This window comes from Notechis scutatus, chromosome 13 (genome assembly GCF_049901735.1).
Source record: "Notechis scutatus isolate UNSWTSFEM ecotype Mainland chromosome 13, rNotScu1.2, whole genome shotgun sequence".
In the NCBI taxonomy this organism is placed as follows: domain Eukaryota; kingdom Metazoa; phylum Chordata; class Lepidosauria; order Squamata; family Elapidae; genus Notechis; species Notechis scutatus.
The window spans coordinates 13,215,214-13,231,896 of NC_142021.1; the positions used below are offsets into that span (position 1 = coordinate 13,215,214).

Sequence of the window (16,683 nt, forward strand, 5' to 3'; positions counted from 1 at the left end):
AGAAGTGTCATGCCCCTGTCAGAGTCTGAATCCGAGGAGGAAAATGAACAGCTGACAGGGAGCGGGAGTGTGGTTCCGTTGGCTGTGGAGGAGGATGGGGAAGGGCAAAGTCCGGCTGGGCAGAGCAGGGGAGAGGTAGAACAAGGGAGAGGGAGTTCAGAGGAAGAACCAGGCGCACCCCCTCTTGATACTAGGGCAGGCAGGGAGGAACGGGGAAGAGAGCAACATAGGTTGTGTGGCATAGGGAAAGGGCCCTGATTCCCTTCATTAGGCACAGCTCGGAAGAAAGTTTAAAAGAAATGCAGGCTGGGAGCAAACGTGACTTTATCCTATGTTGTCATTGCTTATCCATGTTCATGGTGTCTTCCCAACCATGTGAGTTTTGCTGTGCTTTCAAGTCTGAAATTCTTGCTCCTGCCCTGCCAAACTAATTATTTCAGTTTGGCTTGATTGGACTTTAAGTTACAATTTGTGTTTACCCTGTTTTGGACTTAATTTTCTGCAGTCAAAGGCTGTTCCTGGGAGAGTTTTTCTCCAGCCAGAAGGTAACCTGGACACTGGGGGCAAAGTTGGAGCTAATAAAGGGACTCCTACTGATTATCAGACTGTGTTGCCTTTGTGCCACGCCCCTTTGGGTCATCACAAGAAGCAGCGATGGGAAAGAAAACAAGGAGAACAGCAGCTGCACCTCCATTATGTCCAACCATCAAGTAAGGGGGGAAAAACCACCACCAGGAGAATCAGGGAAAGAGACCTTTGGACCCCCCCAAGAAGAAGGCAGAACAACACAAGCCTCCCACGGGGAGGAAGACAAGAAACACGAGGCCAATTTTGGAAATGGTTTCTCACCTCCCTGAAGGCATCCCGCAGCTCCTTGACCCCAATCATGTCGGCTGTCTCTGCCAGCAGCTTGGGCCCCATCAGTTCCACGAAGTCATCAAAGTCTACATGGCCACCCACTGAGGACACGAGGGAGAATGTGCAGAAGGCAGTTACAGCGAAGCCCCCCCACCCAAACCCACACTCCAGCCGCATCGTCTGGACGCTACGGGATGTGCACAAGTGGCCCCACATGGGGTGGAGGAGGCAGCATGCGCTGGTGGGGTGGGAGTGGGGCTCCATGCAGCTTGGCCTGTGTCTAAAAGGGCACCGAAACCATTGAGGTCTCCAAAGGGGCAGGCCAGCCATGCCAGCCAGGGCCAACTCCCATGCCCACCCCGTTTTACAACTGCTGGAGGAGGCCTGTACGGAGTCTGCATGTACGGAAGAAAAATGAGTATTTTCACATCCAGACTTCCTACTGAAACAAAGCGTGTAAAATATTAGGCTTGTTATGCGTTCATGTCAGGAGGTCACAGCATAAATGTGCACTTAAAATAAACTCCTGAGCTGTAGACCTAAAACTGCACAGATCTGCTGTTTCTCATGGTTATATTTTTCAATCTGAATTTCCTAATTTAAATAGACTCGGCATCCTTTTTTTTCTGCACACTTTTATGCAACCAACATTCTCGGCACATCAGTTCAAGCGGGATAAATGGAGAGCAATGTACGTTCTCAGCTTGGCTCGGAATCAAAGCAACCAGCTCTGGATTCAGACTGACTCATGACCTGAAATATTCCCAGGACGGGAACATTTACGTCTGTGAACCACACGAAGAATCTTGGACGGCCTCCCTGAAGAAAGAGTGGAAAATATTTTTCTCCAGTAAGCCTGGAAATATCCTCATAAATACTTGACAAATAGCCAATGCCATGTTTCTCAACCTTGGCAACTTTAAGACTTTAACTCCCAGAATTTCCCAGACTTCCATGAATTCTGGGAGTTGAAGTCCACACATCTTAAAGTTGCCACCGAGCTAAAGATTGTCTACAGCACTGGTTGCTTTTTTTTTTTTTTTTTACAGCTGATCCTTGAACCATCGTTAAAGTTTTCAAGAAAAGATTGGACAACCATTTGTCCAAGATGGTACGAAGAGTGCTGCCTTGAGCAGGGGTTGGACTAGAAGACCTCCAAGTTCCCTTCCAGCCTTTTAATTCTATGCTTGATAGAAAGAGAGCTGCTAATAGAGCAGAGCGCAGGGCCTGGTGACCAAGAGGGCATAAATAGCAAAGGCCATTGACTGGAACAGGTCTAGATGGGCTCAGCTTTGATGTTCAGGTTTATACACACATACAGAGTAGATTAACAGAATTGAAGGGGCCTTGGAGGTCATCTAGTCCAACCCTCCTACCCAAGCAGGAGATCCTACACCATTTCTGACAGATGGCAGTCCAGTCTCTTCTTGAAAGCCTCCAATGATGAAACTCTCACAACTTCCAAAGGCAACTTCTGTTCCATCGGTTGATTGCTCTCACTGAGGAAGTTCCTCCTTATTTCCAGGTTGAATCTCTCCTTGTTCAGTTTCCATCCATTGTTCCTTGTCTGGCCTTCAGGTGCCTTGGAAAATAGGTTGTCCTCCTTCTTTCTCTGGCAGCTACTCAAATACTGGAAGACTGCTATCATGTCTCCCCTGGTCCTTCTCTTCCCTAGACTAGCCAGCCCCAGTTCCTGCAACCGTTCTTCATATGTTTTAGCCTCCAGTCCCCTCATTGTCTTTGTGGCTGTTCTCTGCACTTTTTCTAGAGTCTCGACATCTTTTTTATATACATGTGTGCATGCGCACGCATACACAAACACACACATGCACACACAGAGAGGCAAGCACAGCCACAGCCTAGGTCCCCCTACTACTACTGCAACTCTTAGCACAGGATTCCCTTTTCTTCTTACGCTTCAAGATGGCAGCCTGACCTGACATGCACAAGTGTCCCTTCCTTCTTCTTCATAACTTCCCAAGAGTTGCTTATTACCCAGAACGAAATGGTGCTTCGTCTCGACGAGGCACCTGGGGGTTCAAGGCAAAAACAGGTCCCCTGATTAAGGCAGCCTCCGACTCTCTGCTGCTGCTGCTGCTGCTGCTAATTCACCACAAAATAATTGCCGCCCGAATCATCTTGCCAGGCCAAGTGGAACTGATCTAAGCCAACAGAGCCCGGTTCCCGTCCCCCCAGCAAGGCAACAGGAGCCTCGGAGGGAAGGGAGGCAGCAAAGCGAGAAGGCAGATTACGCAGGCAGGCGGGAGTCACGTTCCCGTCTCCATCTGGCCTCGCGATGGGAGCTGTGCTTGGGGGACAATCCTTCTGCTTGCCTTGCTCTGAGCGAGTGGAAGGATGCGCAGGACGCTGAGCAGAGCCCTTCCCCAGACGGACCCCTCCCCCTCAGGGTGGGAGCCAAGGAGAAGCCCCCTGGGGGTCCAGCCTTTGCTTGAGCAGATTGAGCTACGGGAGGCAGGCAGCCCCTCTCCAGGTCAGCTCTTCAAGGTCTTCAAACCCATTTTCCTGCTTTCTCTACTCCAAAGCCGCCTTTCTCAACACTAAAGGTGTGTGGACTTCAGGTCCCAGAATTCCCCGGTCGGCATGAATGAAGACTTCAAGTCCCAGAATGCTGGCTGGGGATTTCCAAGCACTGAAGCCCACACCTTCCAGGTTGACAAACATGGCTCTGTGGCTACAAAAAATAAATCAATCAATCAAGAGGAGTCTGATAGCAATTTTCCTAACTTAACAGGTTTTATCAAAATAAGCTCACTGTTGCTCTTTATGTGGCACTACTTTCCCCTTAAACTGTAGGTTAAAATAATAACAACAACAGACACAATGCCATGACAGCATCCCAGGTTCTTGAGGAGAAGAACTGTTGCGTATGAAAAGCCAATGCCAGCTGAAGAACCAGCAGCTGTGACTTCACATTTTTGTGTATATGGTGATGATGATGATGATGATAATAATAATGATAATGATGATAATGATAATAATAATAATAATAATAATAATAATAATAATAATAATAATAATAATAATAATAATAATAGGCATTGACAAATTTGCCATCAGTCAATTGCAGAAGGCAGGTTTGCTTGGAAAAGTTTCCATCCTGCCGTGATATCTGTAACACCATCAAACATCCAGTTTTGCCTATCCCATATCCTTGGTAAGGACTCGATAGGTAGGCAAAAATGCCAAACCCAGTCTGAACATCTGGCTGACTGTGATGATATTATTATTATTATTATTATTATTATTATTATTATTATTATTATTATTATTATTATTATCCAGCATAGTTATCTCATTTGCTGTGTACACTGTCATAATAATAATGGTAATAATAGTAATAATAATAGTAATAATCTCAGAACTTGTGGTAGGCCTACCAGTATAGTAAAACATAAACCAGTGGTCTTCAAACTTGGCACGTTTAAGACTTGTGGACTTCAACTCCCAGAATTCCTGAGCTAACATGACTGGAAGAGGAATTCTGGGAGTTGAAGTCCACAAGTCTTAAAAATGATCCCTTTCCATCATTTTAAAATGATGGCTTGAGTGATGCTACCTAAATTCACATAGTATATTATTATAACAAAACTGGAACAGGGTACTTTGGGCTTCTGTACCCTACAGGAATTAAATTGTCTTAATGTGCCTCACGCAAACCAATTCATCGCATTAAGCCTGCACATGAGATTTGGAACGGTGTTCTGTTCTCTTGGTTTTGGGTTGAGTGTGTTGTGTGAACCAAGCCAGAGAGTCCTTGGCTAAAGCAATCCTCCTATCCTTGCCGAAACAGTTGAGCTGCCCAAGGAAAGAACCGTGAAGGCACACAATGAAGGACAACACCCCCCCCCATACTGAGGAAGCCATACAGGGAAGTGGATGATGGCAGACCCTCTGAGAGGAAACGGGGCCCCTTGTGGAACAACAGGCTGACCCTCCTCTGTGTGACGGCTGAGCTTGCAGGCATGCAGATCCCACCCGTGGCCATGCAGGGATCATGCCTGGCGCAAGGCTGGGGTTCTACTCGGGCAAGGAAGCAGGCAAAGGGGGCAAAAGGGGGATGGGTCCAGAGAGAGAAAAAGCATCCAGGAGAGGCTGAGGGAGGGCCAGCGTGCGCGCACACACACACACACACACACACACACGTCCCGGCAGCAGGCAGGTGGGTGGTTGCCACTCACAGTTCATGTTGATCTGCTGCGACAGTTCGATCAGCTCCATCTCGGTGGGCATGTAACCCATGGTCCGCATGCAGTTGCCCAGGTCTCGGCAGTTGATGTAGCCGTCTCGGTCTCGGTCAAACTCTTTGAAGGCTTCTCTCAGCTCTGTGGGGGCAAATCCAGGTGAGGGCGGGGCCTGTGGAAGGGGGGCGGGTCTTTTCACCCTTGCCTCTTGCAAAGCCTGGCCCTGGAGGGTCTCTCATCCAGGGTCTGGGAGGGGCTCTCTGCCCTCCCGTGGCTGGCCGGAGCTCAAGCAGTGCCTGGGAAGCCACCGTGGCAACCTATGTGTTCCTGCAGAGCCACAGGTGGGATTCAGCCAGTTCCGACCGGTTCTGGAGATCCAGTAGCGGAAGTTTTGAGTAGTTCGGAGAACCGGCCAATGCCCCCTCTGACTGGCCCACCAACCCATCTCTTCTCTGCCTCCCATTGAGTCCCAGCTGTTTGGCTGGGTCTTCTTTGGTTGCCTTGCACAGGAGAACGGAGCTGGAAAGCAGGTTAGTAGGGTGGGGAGGGAAGGGGATTTTGCAGTAACCTTCCCCTGCCACGCCCACCAGGCCAAGCCACGCCCACAGAGCCGGTAATAAAAACATTTGAATCCCACCACTGTGCAGAGCCCCCTTCCAGCCCTCTCTGAGATTTCGCATGTTCAAGGAATCAGCTTGCAGTGAAGCGCAAGAAACACCCCACTGCCTCTCGGGATCTTCCAAGGGGGAGCAATTTACTTTAGCCTCAAACTAACCTCTATTGACCTCACCCCATTCCTGTAAGGGGCGTGCATAAGCGCACCGTCCCTTGTGCCTACCGTCCCTGTCCTATTGTCCCCAATTATTAGTTCCTATTTCATGTATTTAAACTTACGTTTATTCTTATTTTGATTATTTATTTATTTATTTATCTATTTATTTGATTTGATTTGATTTGATTTGTCAATTGCTTACAAGATAATAGGTATAAGTAAAAACATAGTTATGAAGACATGGATACATATAAGAAAAGTAAAAGAAACAATAGGACAGGGACGGTAGACACGTTGGTGCGCTTATGCACGCCCCCTACAGGCCTCTTAGGAAAGGGGTGAGGTCAATAGTAGACAGTCTAAGGTTAAAGTTTTTGGGGTTTGGGGAAGAAACCACAGAGTCAGGTAGAGTATTCCAGACATTGACCACTCTGTTGCTGAAGGCGTATTTCCTGCAATCAAGTTTGGTGCGGTTTACTTTGAGTTTGTATCTGTTGTGTGCTCTTGTGTTGTTATGGTTAAAGCTGAAGTATTCATTGACAGGTAGGACATTGCAATGTATGATTTTATATACTATGCTTAAATCGGACCGAAGGCGGCGTAATTCAAGGTTTTCTAGTTCTAGAATTTCAAGTCTGGTGGCATAAGGTATTCTACAACAAGTAGAGAAGTGGAGAACTTTTCTTGTGAAATATTTCCGGACTTTCTCAACTGTGTTAATATCAGATACGTAATGTGGGTTCCAGACTGATGAACTGTATTCGAGTATTGGTCTAGCAAATGTTTTGTATGGCTAGCAAATTATATTGTAAGCGTTCGGCTAAATAAATAAATAAATAAATAAATACCCCCCCCCCCGAGAGGATGGATATGGTGCTTGGCCGGAGCCCAGAGAGGTCATGTGGAGCAGGTGCCCAAACTGCCAGGCGAACAGGGGTCCTGAAAAGAAGGTGGTGGGAGGGGCATGGGGGGGGGATTGGGGCTTTCTCCCCCAAGCAGCCTCCTGGGGATTCAGCAGTCCCTTCGCCTTGGAGCAAGATCGTCTTCTTCCACCGGTGCGAAGAAGCTGGCGACGAAAAGGAGGTTGGTTCCCTTTTGGGGAGCAGAGAAGCAGCAGTTGAGTGACAACCCCCCTCCTCCGCACACCCCCCCAAAGGTCTTTTTAGTCACTCCCGGCAGCCCCCAAAGAGCTAAAGGCATGACTGTCCATGGAGGTTCTCCATCATTCAGGTCATGGTTGTTCCAAACACGTTTTTCCAAAGGGCAACTGGGACTTCTTTGGTTTCTCTTTGAAAACCTTTTGCTTCTCATCTGGGAGGTTTCTTTCTTTCTAACCAACTGATGGAGGATGGAAGAATTTATATTCTTTGCAGTCACCTCGTTGCTAGCACTCTGTGGGGTTGTCGTAACGTTAAGAAGCAAAAGTGTTTTTCAAAGGGGAAAAAAAAATGCAAGAAAATCCAGTTGCCTTTTGGGCTAAAGTCAAATATGATGCCACTCAAAGCACCTCAGAAGATCATTCAGTTCAGCTTGTGTTTTATTATTTCCATTTGATTTTTTTAAAAGTTCCCTTTTGTGGCTCTTATGTTTTTCTTCTAATGACTTCCGTTGTTGTCTTTTTTCCTTCCCCCCCACATATAAGTTACAGCTAATCCCTTAATGTATCCTTTGGGGTAAAGCCCCATAGGATGCCACTCAAAGCATCTCAGAGGACCATGGTTTGAACTCGCAGTCCACAATCCCCGGGCTGCAACCCATTCAGAACCGGGCCATGCAAGCGGCAGGCAAACACGTCGGTGTGTGAAGCTCCACTTGTGAGAGTGGTGGGCATTCACACGTGCACCTCCCACTCATACACAACCATTCCCCCAACCCTACCCCACTCCGGCAAGGCTGCCAAGGCAGAAAGGTTGGGGACTAAGAACCTCTCCAAAACTCACTTAGCGTCTCTGTACTCTGCCCTAGGCAGGGACTGGGCATTGCGAGGATCTCAGACCCCTTTTAGTGACTCCAGAGTCCCAGATCCTCATTCTGGCACCCCAGCCAGTTGCTTCCCTGCCACCGATTCAAATTCCCACTTCCAAATCAATCTGCCACCCAAAGATGTTTCTCCAGTTTTCACACTTCTCAGAATGTATGTAAGAATGCAAGTTTTCACACACAGTAATAATCTAATCTCTGTACATTTGTGGGTGGAAAATACAGAACCACCGCTTGCAAAGATGGATTGGTAGATAAGTGAAAGAGAGAGAGAGAGAGACAGACAACATGCCCAAATGCATGTGAATTTTTATGACTTTTTTTTTTTTTTTTTAAAGTTGCCAGTTGCTGGAGAAGTGGGAGAGAACTAAAAATTGAAAAAATGAGAACGGGAGTCTCAGACATTAATGGCCCCCTTTCCCTTTTACAGTCCTCTAAACCAGGGGCCCCCCAACCATTGGTGGGATTCAATTTTTCTTACTACCGATTCCGTGGGCGTGGCTTGGTGACTTGGGTGTGGCTTGGTCGGCGTGGCTTGGTGGATGTGGCATGGGAAGGATACTGCAAAATCCCCCTTCCCTCCCCACCCCACTGACCTGCTTTCCAGCTCCGTTCTCCTGTGCAGGGCAACCAAAGGAGACCCAGCTGATCAGCTGGGACTCGATGGGAGGCAGAGAAGAGATGGAGTGGGGCCAGTCAGAGGTGGCATAGGCCGGTTCTCCGAACTACTCAAAATTTCCGCTACTGGTTCTCCAGAATTGGTCAGAACTGGCTGAATCCCACCTCTGTCTCCAACCTTGGAAACTTTAACACTGGACTTCAACTCCCAGAATTCCTCAGCCAGCAAAGTTGGCTGAGGAATTCTGGGAATTGAAATCCATAAGTCTTAAAGATGCCAAGGTTGGAGACCCCTGCTCTAAACCAGGGCTCTCCACACGTGGCAACTTTAAGGCTTGTGGGTGGGGACATCTGGGAGTTGAAGTCCACAAGCCCTAGTTGTCCAATGTGGAGACTTCGCGCTCTAAAACAGTTTTAAAAAAAAGAAAGAAAGGAAGACATCTTACCATCAATTTCTTCTGGACGCAGCTCTCTGTCCTGCAGGGGGGGAAAGTTCCTGTGGTTAAAAAATTGGCTCTTCTTCAGAGCATACACTGAGTGCGCTGACAAGGGAAGTGAGGAAAAGGCTTGAGGGGTCATGGAGAGGTCATCTGGCCAAGAGTGTTTGCACCCAAACTCACGGCTCATCCGTGTAATTCAGGGGCACCTGAAGAAAAGGCCTCCCTGCTAAGGACAGAGGATGGAGGATGTGGTAGGGGGTGTGGGGAGGGAAGGCCCTTTCTCGGGTGCGGAGTTGGACTCAGGGGTGGGATGAAAACATTTTTACTACTGGTTCTGTGGGCGTGGCTAGGTGGGAGGGTCTAGGTGGGTGCGGCCATGTGACTGGGGGGGCACGGCTTCTTCTCCATTTTTCTGCAGCAACCCCACCCCCACCCCCCGGCTCCGTTTTTTGGCCTTCTGGGCCTCAGGGAAGCCTCCTGGGGGGCATTTTTGCTCCCGGGGGGCTTCCCTCAGGCCCAGGAAGGCAAGCAATGGAGCATGGACAGGTGTGCAGCTGATCAGAAAGGGGGGCGAAAAGAAAGAAATTCCAGTTCGGCTGAATGGTAACATTTTTTACTACCGGTTCACATGAACCAGGCCGAACCGGTAGAATCCCACCACTGCTTCCAACCCTCTTAGTATACGTTCTATGTTCCTTCAGCTGCGGCCTCCCCCCTCCGGCTGCCCAGGGCAGCAAAATTGGCCCAGCCTTAGCCCAGAGATGCCGGTATCGGGTGCCCAACAGGAAGGGGGTAGGGGGAGCGAAGGAGGAGAGGCCAACAAAGCTATGAAGCAGCCAAGGTGGGCCTTGCGCTTCAGAGGTGAATGATGGAAGCAGAAGAAAACTCTGTGGCTGCCATGAAGGGAACCAAACCCAGCTGGAAATGCGCTGCTTAAGGGGGTGGGTGGGTGGGAATCTCTTCTTCCATTGGATGCTGCTGTCTCCCAGGCAGTAGGTCCCTCCCCCCACTCCCCCAGTCCCAATCTCCTTATCTGACAAAGCCACAGCACTGCTACTCCACCTACCGTGCTTCTGCCCGGAGCCCGGGCTGGTTCCAAAGGGAGCAGAAAGGCTGAATTAGACAGTAAATTGCTTTGGGGTGCCCCCCTCCCACCCCCCCACCAGCACCTTCTTTCCAGATGCCCTCCCTCCCCTTCCTTTTGCCAGGCTGGGGGGAGGGGATGAACGGGAGGGGCTGCGAAGGAGAGAAGGCAGCTTCCTTGCTTATTTGCAGCCTCCGCGGGAGATCCGTTGCAGCCATTGGCTGGTTTGGGGCAAGGATCCCTCAAGGATGCCGAGAGCAATAAGGCAACAACAGGAATAATCACCCAGAGGTGATGAGCCCAGACAGATGCCTGGCAACAACAGGAACGTGTGTGTGTGTGTGTGTGTTTGTTTGTTTAAATAACAGGCACCCCGAGGAGAGCTTTCCTAGCAGGCATCCTGGTGTAACTGTGGGCTTGCAATGTTCCTGCAGGGGGACACGCATAGGAGATGCCCCAAGTGTCAGCCACCGTTTCTTCCCTCTGGTGCTCTGTCAGCCCCCCCTTCCCCAAGGCCCCTCTCAAAGGTGTGGTCCACCTGAGCTCAGCGTAGCATCACTTTCCATGGTCCTCCTGCTGCAGCTCAGCTCTTCCTGTTGTGTTCCTGCAGCTGAGGGGTGTTCAGGACATGGGAACCTCCCCGAGCACGGCAAGGGCCAGGCAGGGGTGGAGGAGGAGGAGGAGGAGGAGAGGTTCCGGGGGTCTCAGAGCAGCCGCTTCCAGCCCTGGGCGCAGGCGATCCTGCGCCCCCTGTAGGCGGCCTGTCCCAAGAGGGGGGGCTGTGACTTACATACCGGCTGCCTGTTTTCCGCGAATCCCTTCCTCAGGAAGATGCAGGCCGGGCCGAGGAGGTTGTGCATCACCGCGCAGTTCTGGGCCAGCACCATGAGGGAGCCCTGGCCCTGGCCCTCACCGGCCGACGGCCCCTCCTCACTCAGCTGGACCGCCTTATAGCAGGCTTTCTCCTCCTGGTGGATCTTCTTGGCCAGTTCAGCAGCAAGCAAACAACACAAGAGAGGAAGTTACCTCTCTGCGTCTCCAGGCTCAGGTGCCCCCGCCACCCCGAGAATCAACCCTGCCTCTGGGATGCCCCCCGCTCTCCCTGCAATCCCTTGAAGCGGCACAGCCTTCTCAGCCGAGGATGTCTTGAGAGGACCGGTGGTGGGATTCTAGGACAGAGGTCTCCAACCTTGGCAACTTAAGACTTGTGGACTTCAACTCCAGAATTCTCCAGCCAGCTCTGCTGGCTGGAGAATTCTGGGAGTTGAAGTCCACAAGTCTTAAAGTTGCCAAGGTTGGAGACCTCTGTTCTAGGAGACAAGCTACGTCTTTCAGGCCCAGAACGTTCTACCTCCCAGGCACCTGATACCTGGCTATCCTTCCACCATCTTTCCCGTGTCCCTCCCTGCAGTTTGGCCTCAGAGTAAGTGGACAAAACACAAGTTCACTTCAAAGAAGGGACGCACGTTTACACGACTCCGTCAAGCACTTAGAGCAGGACCTTTCCCAACCTTTCCTACACCCCGCAGCCCTGGAACACTTCTGATATATTCTCACACTCCTTAAAAATAAGTATATGCATGTAACTATACATATCATTATACATCTAATTACATTGATAATGATACAGGGATGCGGCTAAGATGCTGAGCTTGTCGATCAGAAAGGTCGGCAGTTCGGCGGTGAGCATCCTTAGCGCCGCGCAACAGAGTGAGCTCCTGTTCCTTGTCCCAGCAGCTTCTGCCAACTAGCAGTGCGAAAGCATGTCAAAAATGCAAGTAGAAAAACAGGAACCCCTTTGGTGGGAAGGGAACAGCGCTCCATGCGCCTTCGGCGTTTAGTCATGCTGGCCACATGATCCCGGAGACGTCTTCGGACAGGCCTGGCTCTTCTTCGGCTTTGGAATGGAGATGAGCACCAGCCCCTAGAGCCGGAAACGCCTAGCATGTATTTGCCAGGGGAACCTTTACCTTATACAGATACACTATAATTTTGACACTTCTAAACCCAGGTTTTCGCACCCCCTGGAATATCCTTTCACAGCCCCAATTGGGGACTGAACTTAGAGAGGGTTGCAAAGCTGGCTGGGGAATTCTGGGAGTCGAAGTCCACAAGTCTTCAAGTTGCCAAGGTTGGCGAGCACTCGGAAGCGGTACGTCAGTCTAAGTGCCACTGCCCCTCCAGTCCCTGGATGTGACTTCTGCGATGACCTCCAAAGCCCACTCAGTCCTCCCAACAGACAACAGACGCAGCATGGAAGAGGGGCTTCTGGATGACCTCAGTCACCCCTAAGCAAGAAGGGCTGGGGAGGCCAAGACAACCCAGCCAGGGTGCAACTGGCAACCATCATTTCTCAACTGCAAGAACTACAGGTAGTCCTCGAGTTAAGACCACAACCGAGCCCAACATCTTTGTTGCTAAGTGACCCATTTGTTAAATGAATTTCGCTCCATTTTATGACCTTGCTTGTCACAGTTGTTAAGTGAATCACTGCAGTTGTTAAATTAGTAACACGGTTGCTAAGTGAATCTGGCTTCTCTCCCATGGACTTTGCTGGGCAGAAGATCGCAAGAAAAGGGTTTATGTGAGGGGGGTGACACGACAATGGTCATAAATGTGGATCAGTCCCCAAGCATCTGAATTTTAGTCAGGTGAACACGGGGGAGGCTGCAACGGTCGTAAGTGTGAAAAACGATCATGTCACTTTTTTCAGTGCTGTTTGTAACTTTGAATGGTCACTGAGTGAAGTGGTGTAGGTCAAGGACTGCCTATATCGAAGTGGGAGATAAATAAGAATGTCTGCCTCCACGGATGTCTGGGGCCCAGCAGCCCCCAGCATGGCCAGGTGGAGGGGTAATGGACTGTACGGATGACCTTCACGGGGAGGAGGGGAAGAAGAGATGCTGCCTGGGAAACAATCAGAGAAGAGAGAGTGGGGCCCCAGACACTGAAACGGTCGGAGGAAGAAACTTAGGAAGGAGCTGCCTTAACTGATCCAGGGTTTAAAAGGGGTGGCAGGAAGTTTGTACCTGCAAGATTCTTTTGATGCAACCTTGCCATAAAGTAGACTCTTTATCTCACCTGTTTGTATTTCCTGTCTGGCTCACCTGGCAGGGCTGACATGAGGGAGATCCCCTTCCCAAGAGCCTGAATTGCTATTTTTAAGACAAGTGTTGGTGTGGTGGAGGGGTTTTCAATTCAATGTGCGGAGGGTGAAGGATGTGCGTTGTGTTTATCTTCATGGTCATGATGTGCACTGAAGACGGTGCTTGATTTCGTTGTAAGAGGTGCAAGGATAATAAAGTAAACCAACTAACTAAGACAGTAGCAAAAACAATAAAGGTGGGGATAAAAATATCTTTAAAAATATTAATAAAATATTAATAAAAGCTTCTAGCAGAGGCTCAGCCTTTAGGACAAGGTTTGCTTTCAGTATTTGGGGGTGGGGGTTCCAGGTAACAATCCACATTCTCTACCTCAGATAGGACTGGATAAAATACCCAATGAGGTTTTTGAAGAAGGAAGGCTCCCTTCTTTATTAGGGCTTCCTCTAGCACAGGGGTCTCCGACCTTGGCAACTTTTAAGACTTGTGGACTCCAACTCCCAGAATTCCTCAGCCAGCAGAATTCTGGGAGTTGAAGTCCATAAGTCTTTAAGTTGCCAAAGTTGGAGACTCCTGCTCTGGAACAATGTTTTTCAACCATGGCTGCTTTAAAATGTGTGTACTTCAACTTCCAGAATTCCCCAAACAGCATGGCTGGCTGGGGAATTCTGGGAGTTGAAGTACACATATCTTAAAGCAGTTAGAGTTGAGAAGCACTGCCCTAGAGCCGTGATGGCCAAACTGTGACACGTATGCCAGAGGTGGCACGCAGAGTCCTCTCTGCGGGCATGTGAGCCGTCGCCCTAGCTTAGCACTGCCGTGCATGTGCGCGTGCCTCTCACCGGCCAGCTGGTTTCTGGGTCTCTGCTGTGCATGCGTGGGGGGGGGGATGTATTGCGTTTTGGGGGTTTGCATGCACGGTTTGGGCACTCGGTGCCGAAAAGATTAGCCATCACGCTCTAGAGTCTTCACCTGTCCCCTTTCTGCACATAGGGGAAGCCTGCCCAGTTGATTCTCATCAGAAAAGCTTTCCAGGGCCCCAGGCTGCCATCCCTGCTGCAGGGAAAGGCCTGTTGTCATGATGGAGGTCATTCCTGGCCTTCTTTTTGCAGACCGAAGCCCTATGGGGACAGACTTCTGCACCAAGCCAGAAAATTCAAACCGTTGGTGGGTCAGCTCCCTCCCAGCTTCCATGAAAGAGCCCCTCCCTGAATCTGTTCTCCCACCCACTTACTGAGTCCTTTCATTAAGGCTGCACTCTGTGCGTGCACAGAAAACTTTGCCTAGACTGACCAGCCATTCAGAATCCCTCAAATTTCTGCTGTGGAGGTTTTAGGTCATGGAGAGTGGCTGGTGCAAAGGAGAAATGGAAGTCCTGTCCCTCTGGAACAGGCGTCTCCGACCTTGGCAACTTTAAGACTTGTGGACTTCAACTCAGTGGTGGGATTCAAATAATTTAACAGCTGGTTCTCCTCCCTAATGATTTCTTCCAACAACCAGTTCATCAAACTGCTCTGAAAATTAACAACCGGTTCTCCCGAACTGGTGTGAACTGGCTGAATCCCACCACTGCTTCAACTCCCAGAATTCCTGAGCTAACATGACTGGCTGAGGAACTCTGGGAGTTGAAGCCCCCCACAAGTCTGAAAGTTGTCAAGGTTGGAGACCCCTCCTCTGGAAAGTTCAGAGGTTTCCTGTGCAACATGGGAGCCTTGCATTCTATGCAGAGGGCCGACCACGCATGCGGTTGTCTGTCGGTCTTGTGCAGGGCTCAGAGAGAAAGAGAGGAAAATTCATCAGCAGCAACAAGCAGCTGCCAGCGATGACCTGGTATAGCTCCACAGGAGCTGGCTGCCTCCTGGGTTTGAACCCACTGGATGCAACACAGCCGCTACCTGACTCTCTCTCTCTGGGGGGGCCGAGACCCGTTCCCCCTGCCCGCCTCCCCCAGCCCCGCATCTGGGGCCCAGCTTCTCCAACAGGCCTTCTGGGATCCAGCTGGAATCCTGTCTGAGTGCTTCCAGGCGCAACGGAGAGTCAGTGGCTCACCTTATATAGTCATGTGCCCCCACCCACCCCGAGCTCTGGCAGAAATGCTCCTTCCCGGCGTTCCCATGCAGCTATAAAAAGCAGCGTTGCTCACAAGGACCTCTGCATTCGGCGCAATAAACATTCCCGATCCTATTGCTGATCTCATGAGAAGCAGGGAGACTTTCCTCCCCCTCCAAGGCCCTCGGGGGGCCCATTTCAGAGCTGCTGTGGAGAAGCTGCCCCCCCCCACCCAGCATGGCAGGAGGCTTCCTGGCAGGGCTGGGAACATGGATTCAGGGGGCACCTGCACTGCCACGTGGAACGGCCACGAAGGCTTACGGCAGGGCACACACCCTGCCTGGTGGGACGGCGGTTTGGTCGGTCCAGAAGGCAGCCGGAAGGGAGCCGCTTGGGTCAGCTGCCCCTGGCGCTGGGGGTGGTATTCTGACCCAAACCTTGTTCCAAGGAAACAAACACGAAACGGAGGCAACAGCAACACCTTCTAATGATTCTTTACGGATTCCGTTCCTTCACGGTTAAAAGGATGTTTCCAACATTGTCTCTGATAAGAACGAGCCTTGCCAAGGTGGTGCAAGGCTGCCAAGAACACGAGATAAAGTTACCAAGAAATATTTCAAATACAGTCTCCAAACACCAACTCAGATATCCGAACATCCACAAGGCTTGAAGATTCTCCTGCAAAGAATCTCAGTCTCTCAACCTGGTTTTTATCTTCTCAGGGAGGGGCCATTACTTTGCAGCCTTACTCCTGAGTCGCCCGTGCCGCTGCAGCTGCTCTCTCCTTCGAGCAGCCCTGCGTGCACGCACACTGGGCACAGGCTCCTCGGGGGCCTCTTCCTCACTGCTGCCAGCCTCCACAACCTCCGAAGGCAGCACTCCACTCCCTGATGGTCCTGGCCCCATCCCTGCCTCACACGCAGGCCCCTCATCTGAGTCCTCGCTCTCCGAGACTTCAGCCGTCCACACCTGCTGCTGGCGAACCACAACAGGTGGGGGCAGGAGCAGCATCCGCGACCAAGAAGCCTCCACAAGATCAGGTGGGCGCTTGTTTCTCAATAATAGGCCATCCACCCCAGGGCAACTGGGCAGCCCAAGGTGAGCGGCTGGAGGGAATTTCTGGCATGGGTAGAGGTCCACACCCAGCTGGACCCAACCCCCTTTTGAAGAGGAAAGCCTAGAGCCTCAATATTACAGAGGGGCTCCTTGGGTCTGTAGGCAATAGGACAAGGGACAGTAGGCACGATGGTGCACTTATGCACGCCCCTTTACAGACCTCTTAGGAAGGGGGTGAGGTCAATAGTGGAAAGTTTGAGGTTAAAGGAGTGGGGGGGGGGTTTAGAGGATGTAACAGTCAGGTAGTGCATTCCAGGCATTGACCTGTTGTTGCATCCTCTAACCCCCACTCCTTTAACCTCAAACTATCCACTGTTGACCTCACCCCATTCCTAAGAGGTCTGTAAAGGGGAGGGGCATAAGTGCACCATCGTGTCTACCGTCCCTGTCCTATTGTCCCCATTTATCAGTACCTATTTCCTGTATTCTTACTCATGTTTATACTTATACCTATTATCTT

General features: G+C 50.5%; 1 protein-coding gene across 4 annotated transcripts in view; it reads right to left on the reverse strand.

The window, feature by feature from the left end:
• The window catches only part of CABP1 (calcium binding protein 1), a 49,080-nt gene that overhangs the window by 4,078 nt on the left and 28,319 nt on the right, over window positions 1-16,683 (reverse strand). For 2 of the 4 annotated variants that reach the window (XM_087943082.1, XM_087943080.1), the window contains exons 2-5: window positions 10,749-10,931; window positions 8,877-8,907; window positions 5,058-5,201; window positions 850-959 (exon numbers count right to left, since the gene is read on the reverse strand). In XM_087943082.1, coding sequence (XP_087799208.1) covers window positions 850-959; window positions 5,058-5,201; window positions 8,877-8,907; window positions 10,749-10,841 — 378 coding nt within the window. In that variant the 5' untranslated portion in view covers window positions 10,842-10,931. Of the gene's footprint in view, window positions 1-849; window positions 960-5,057; window positions 5,202-8,876; window positions 8,908-10,748; window positions 10,935-16,683 lie in introns of all 4 variants that reach the window. The other 2 variants (XM_087943081.1, XM_087943079.1) reach the window with 1 other exon arrangement.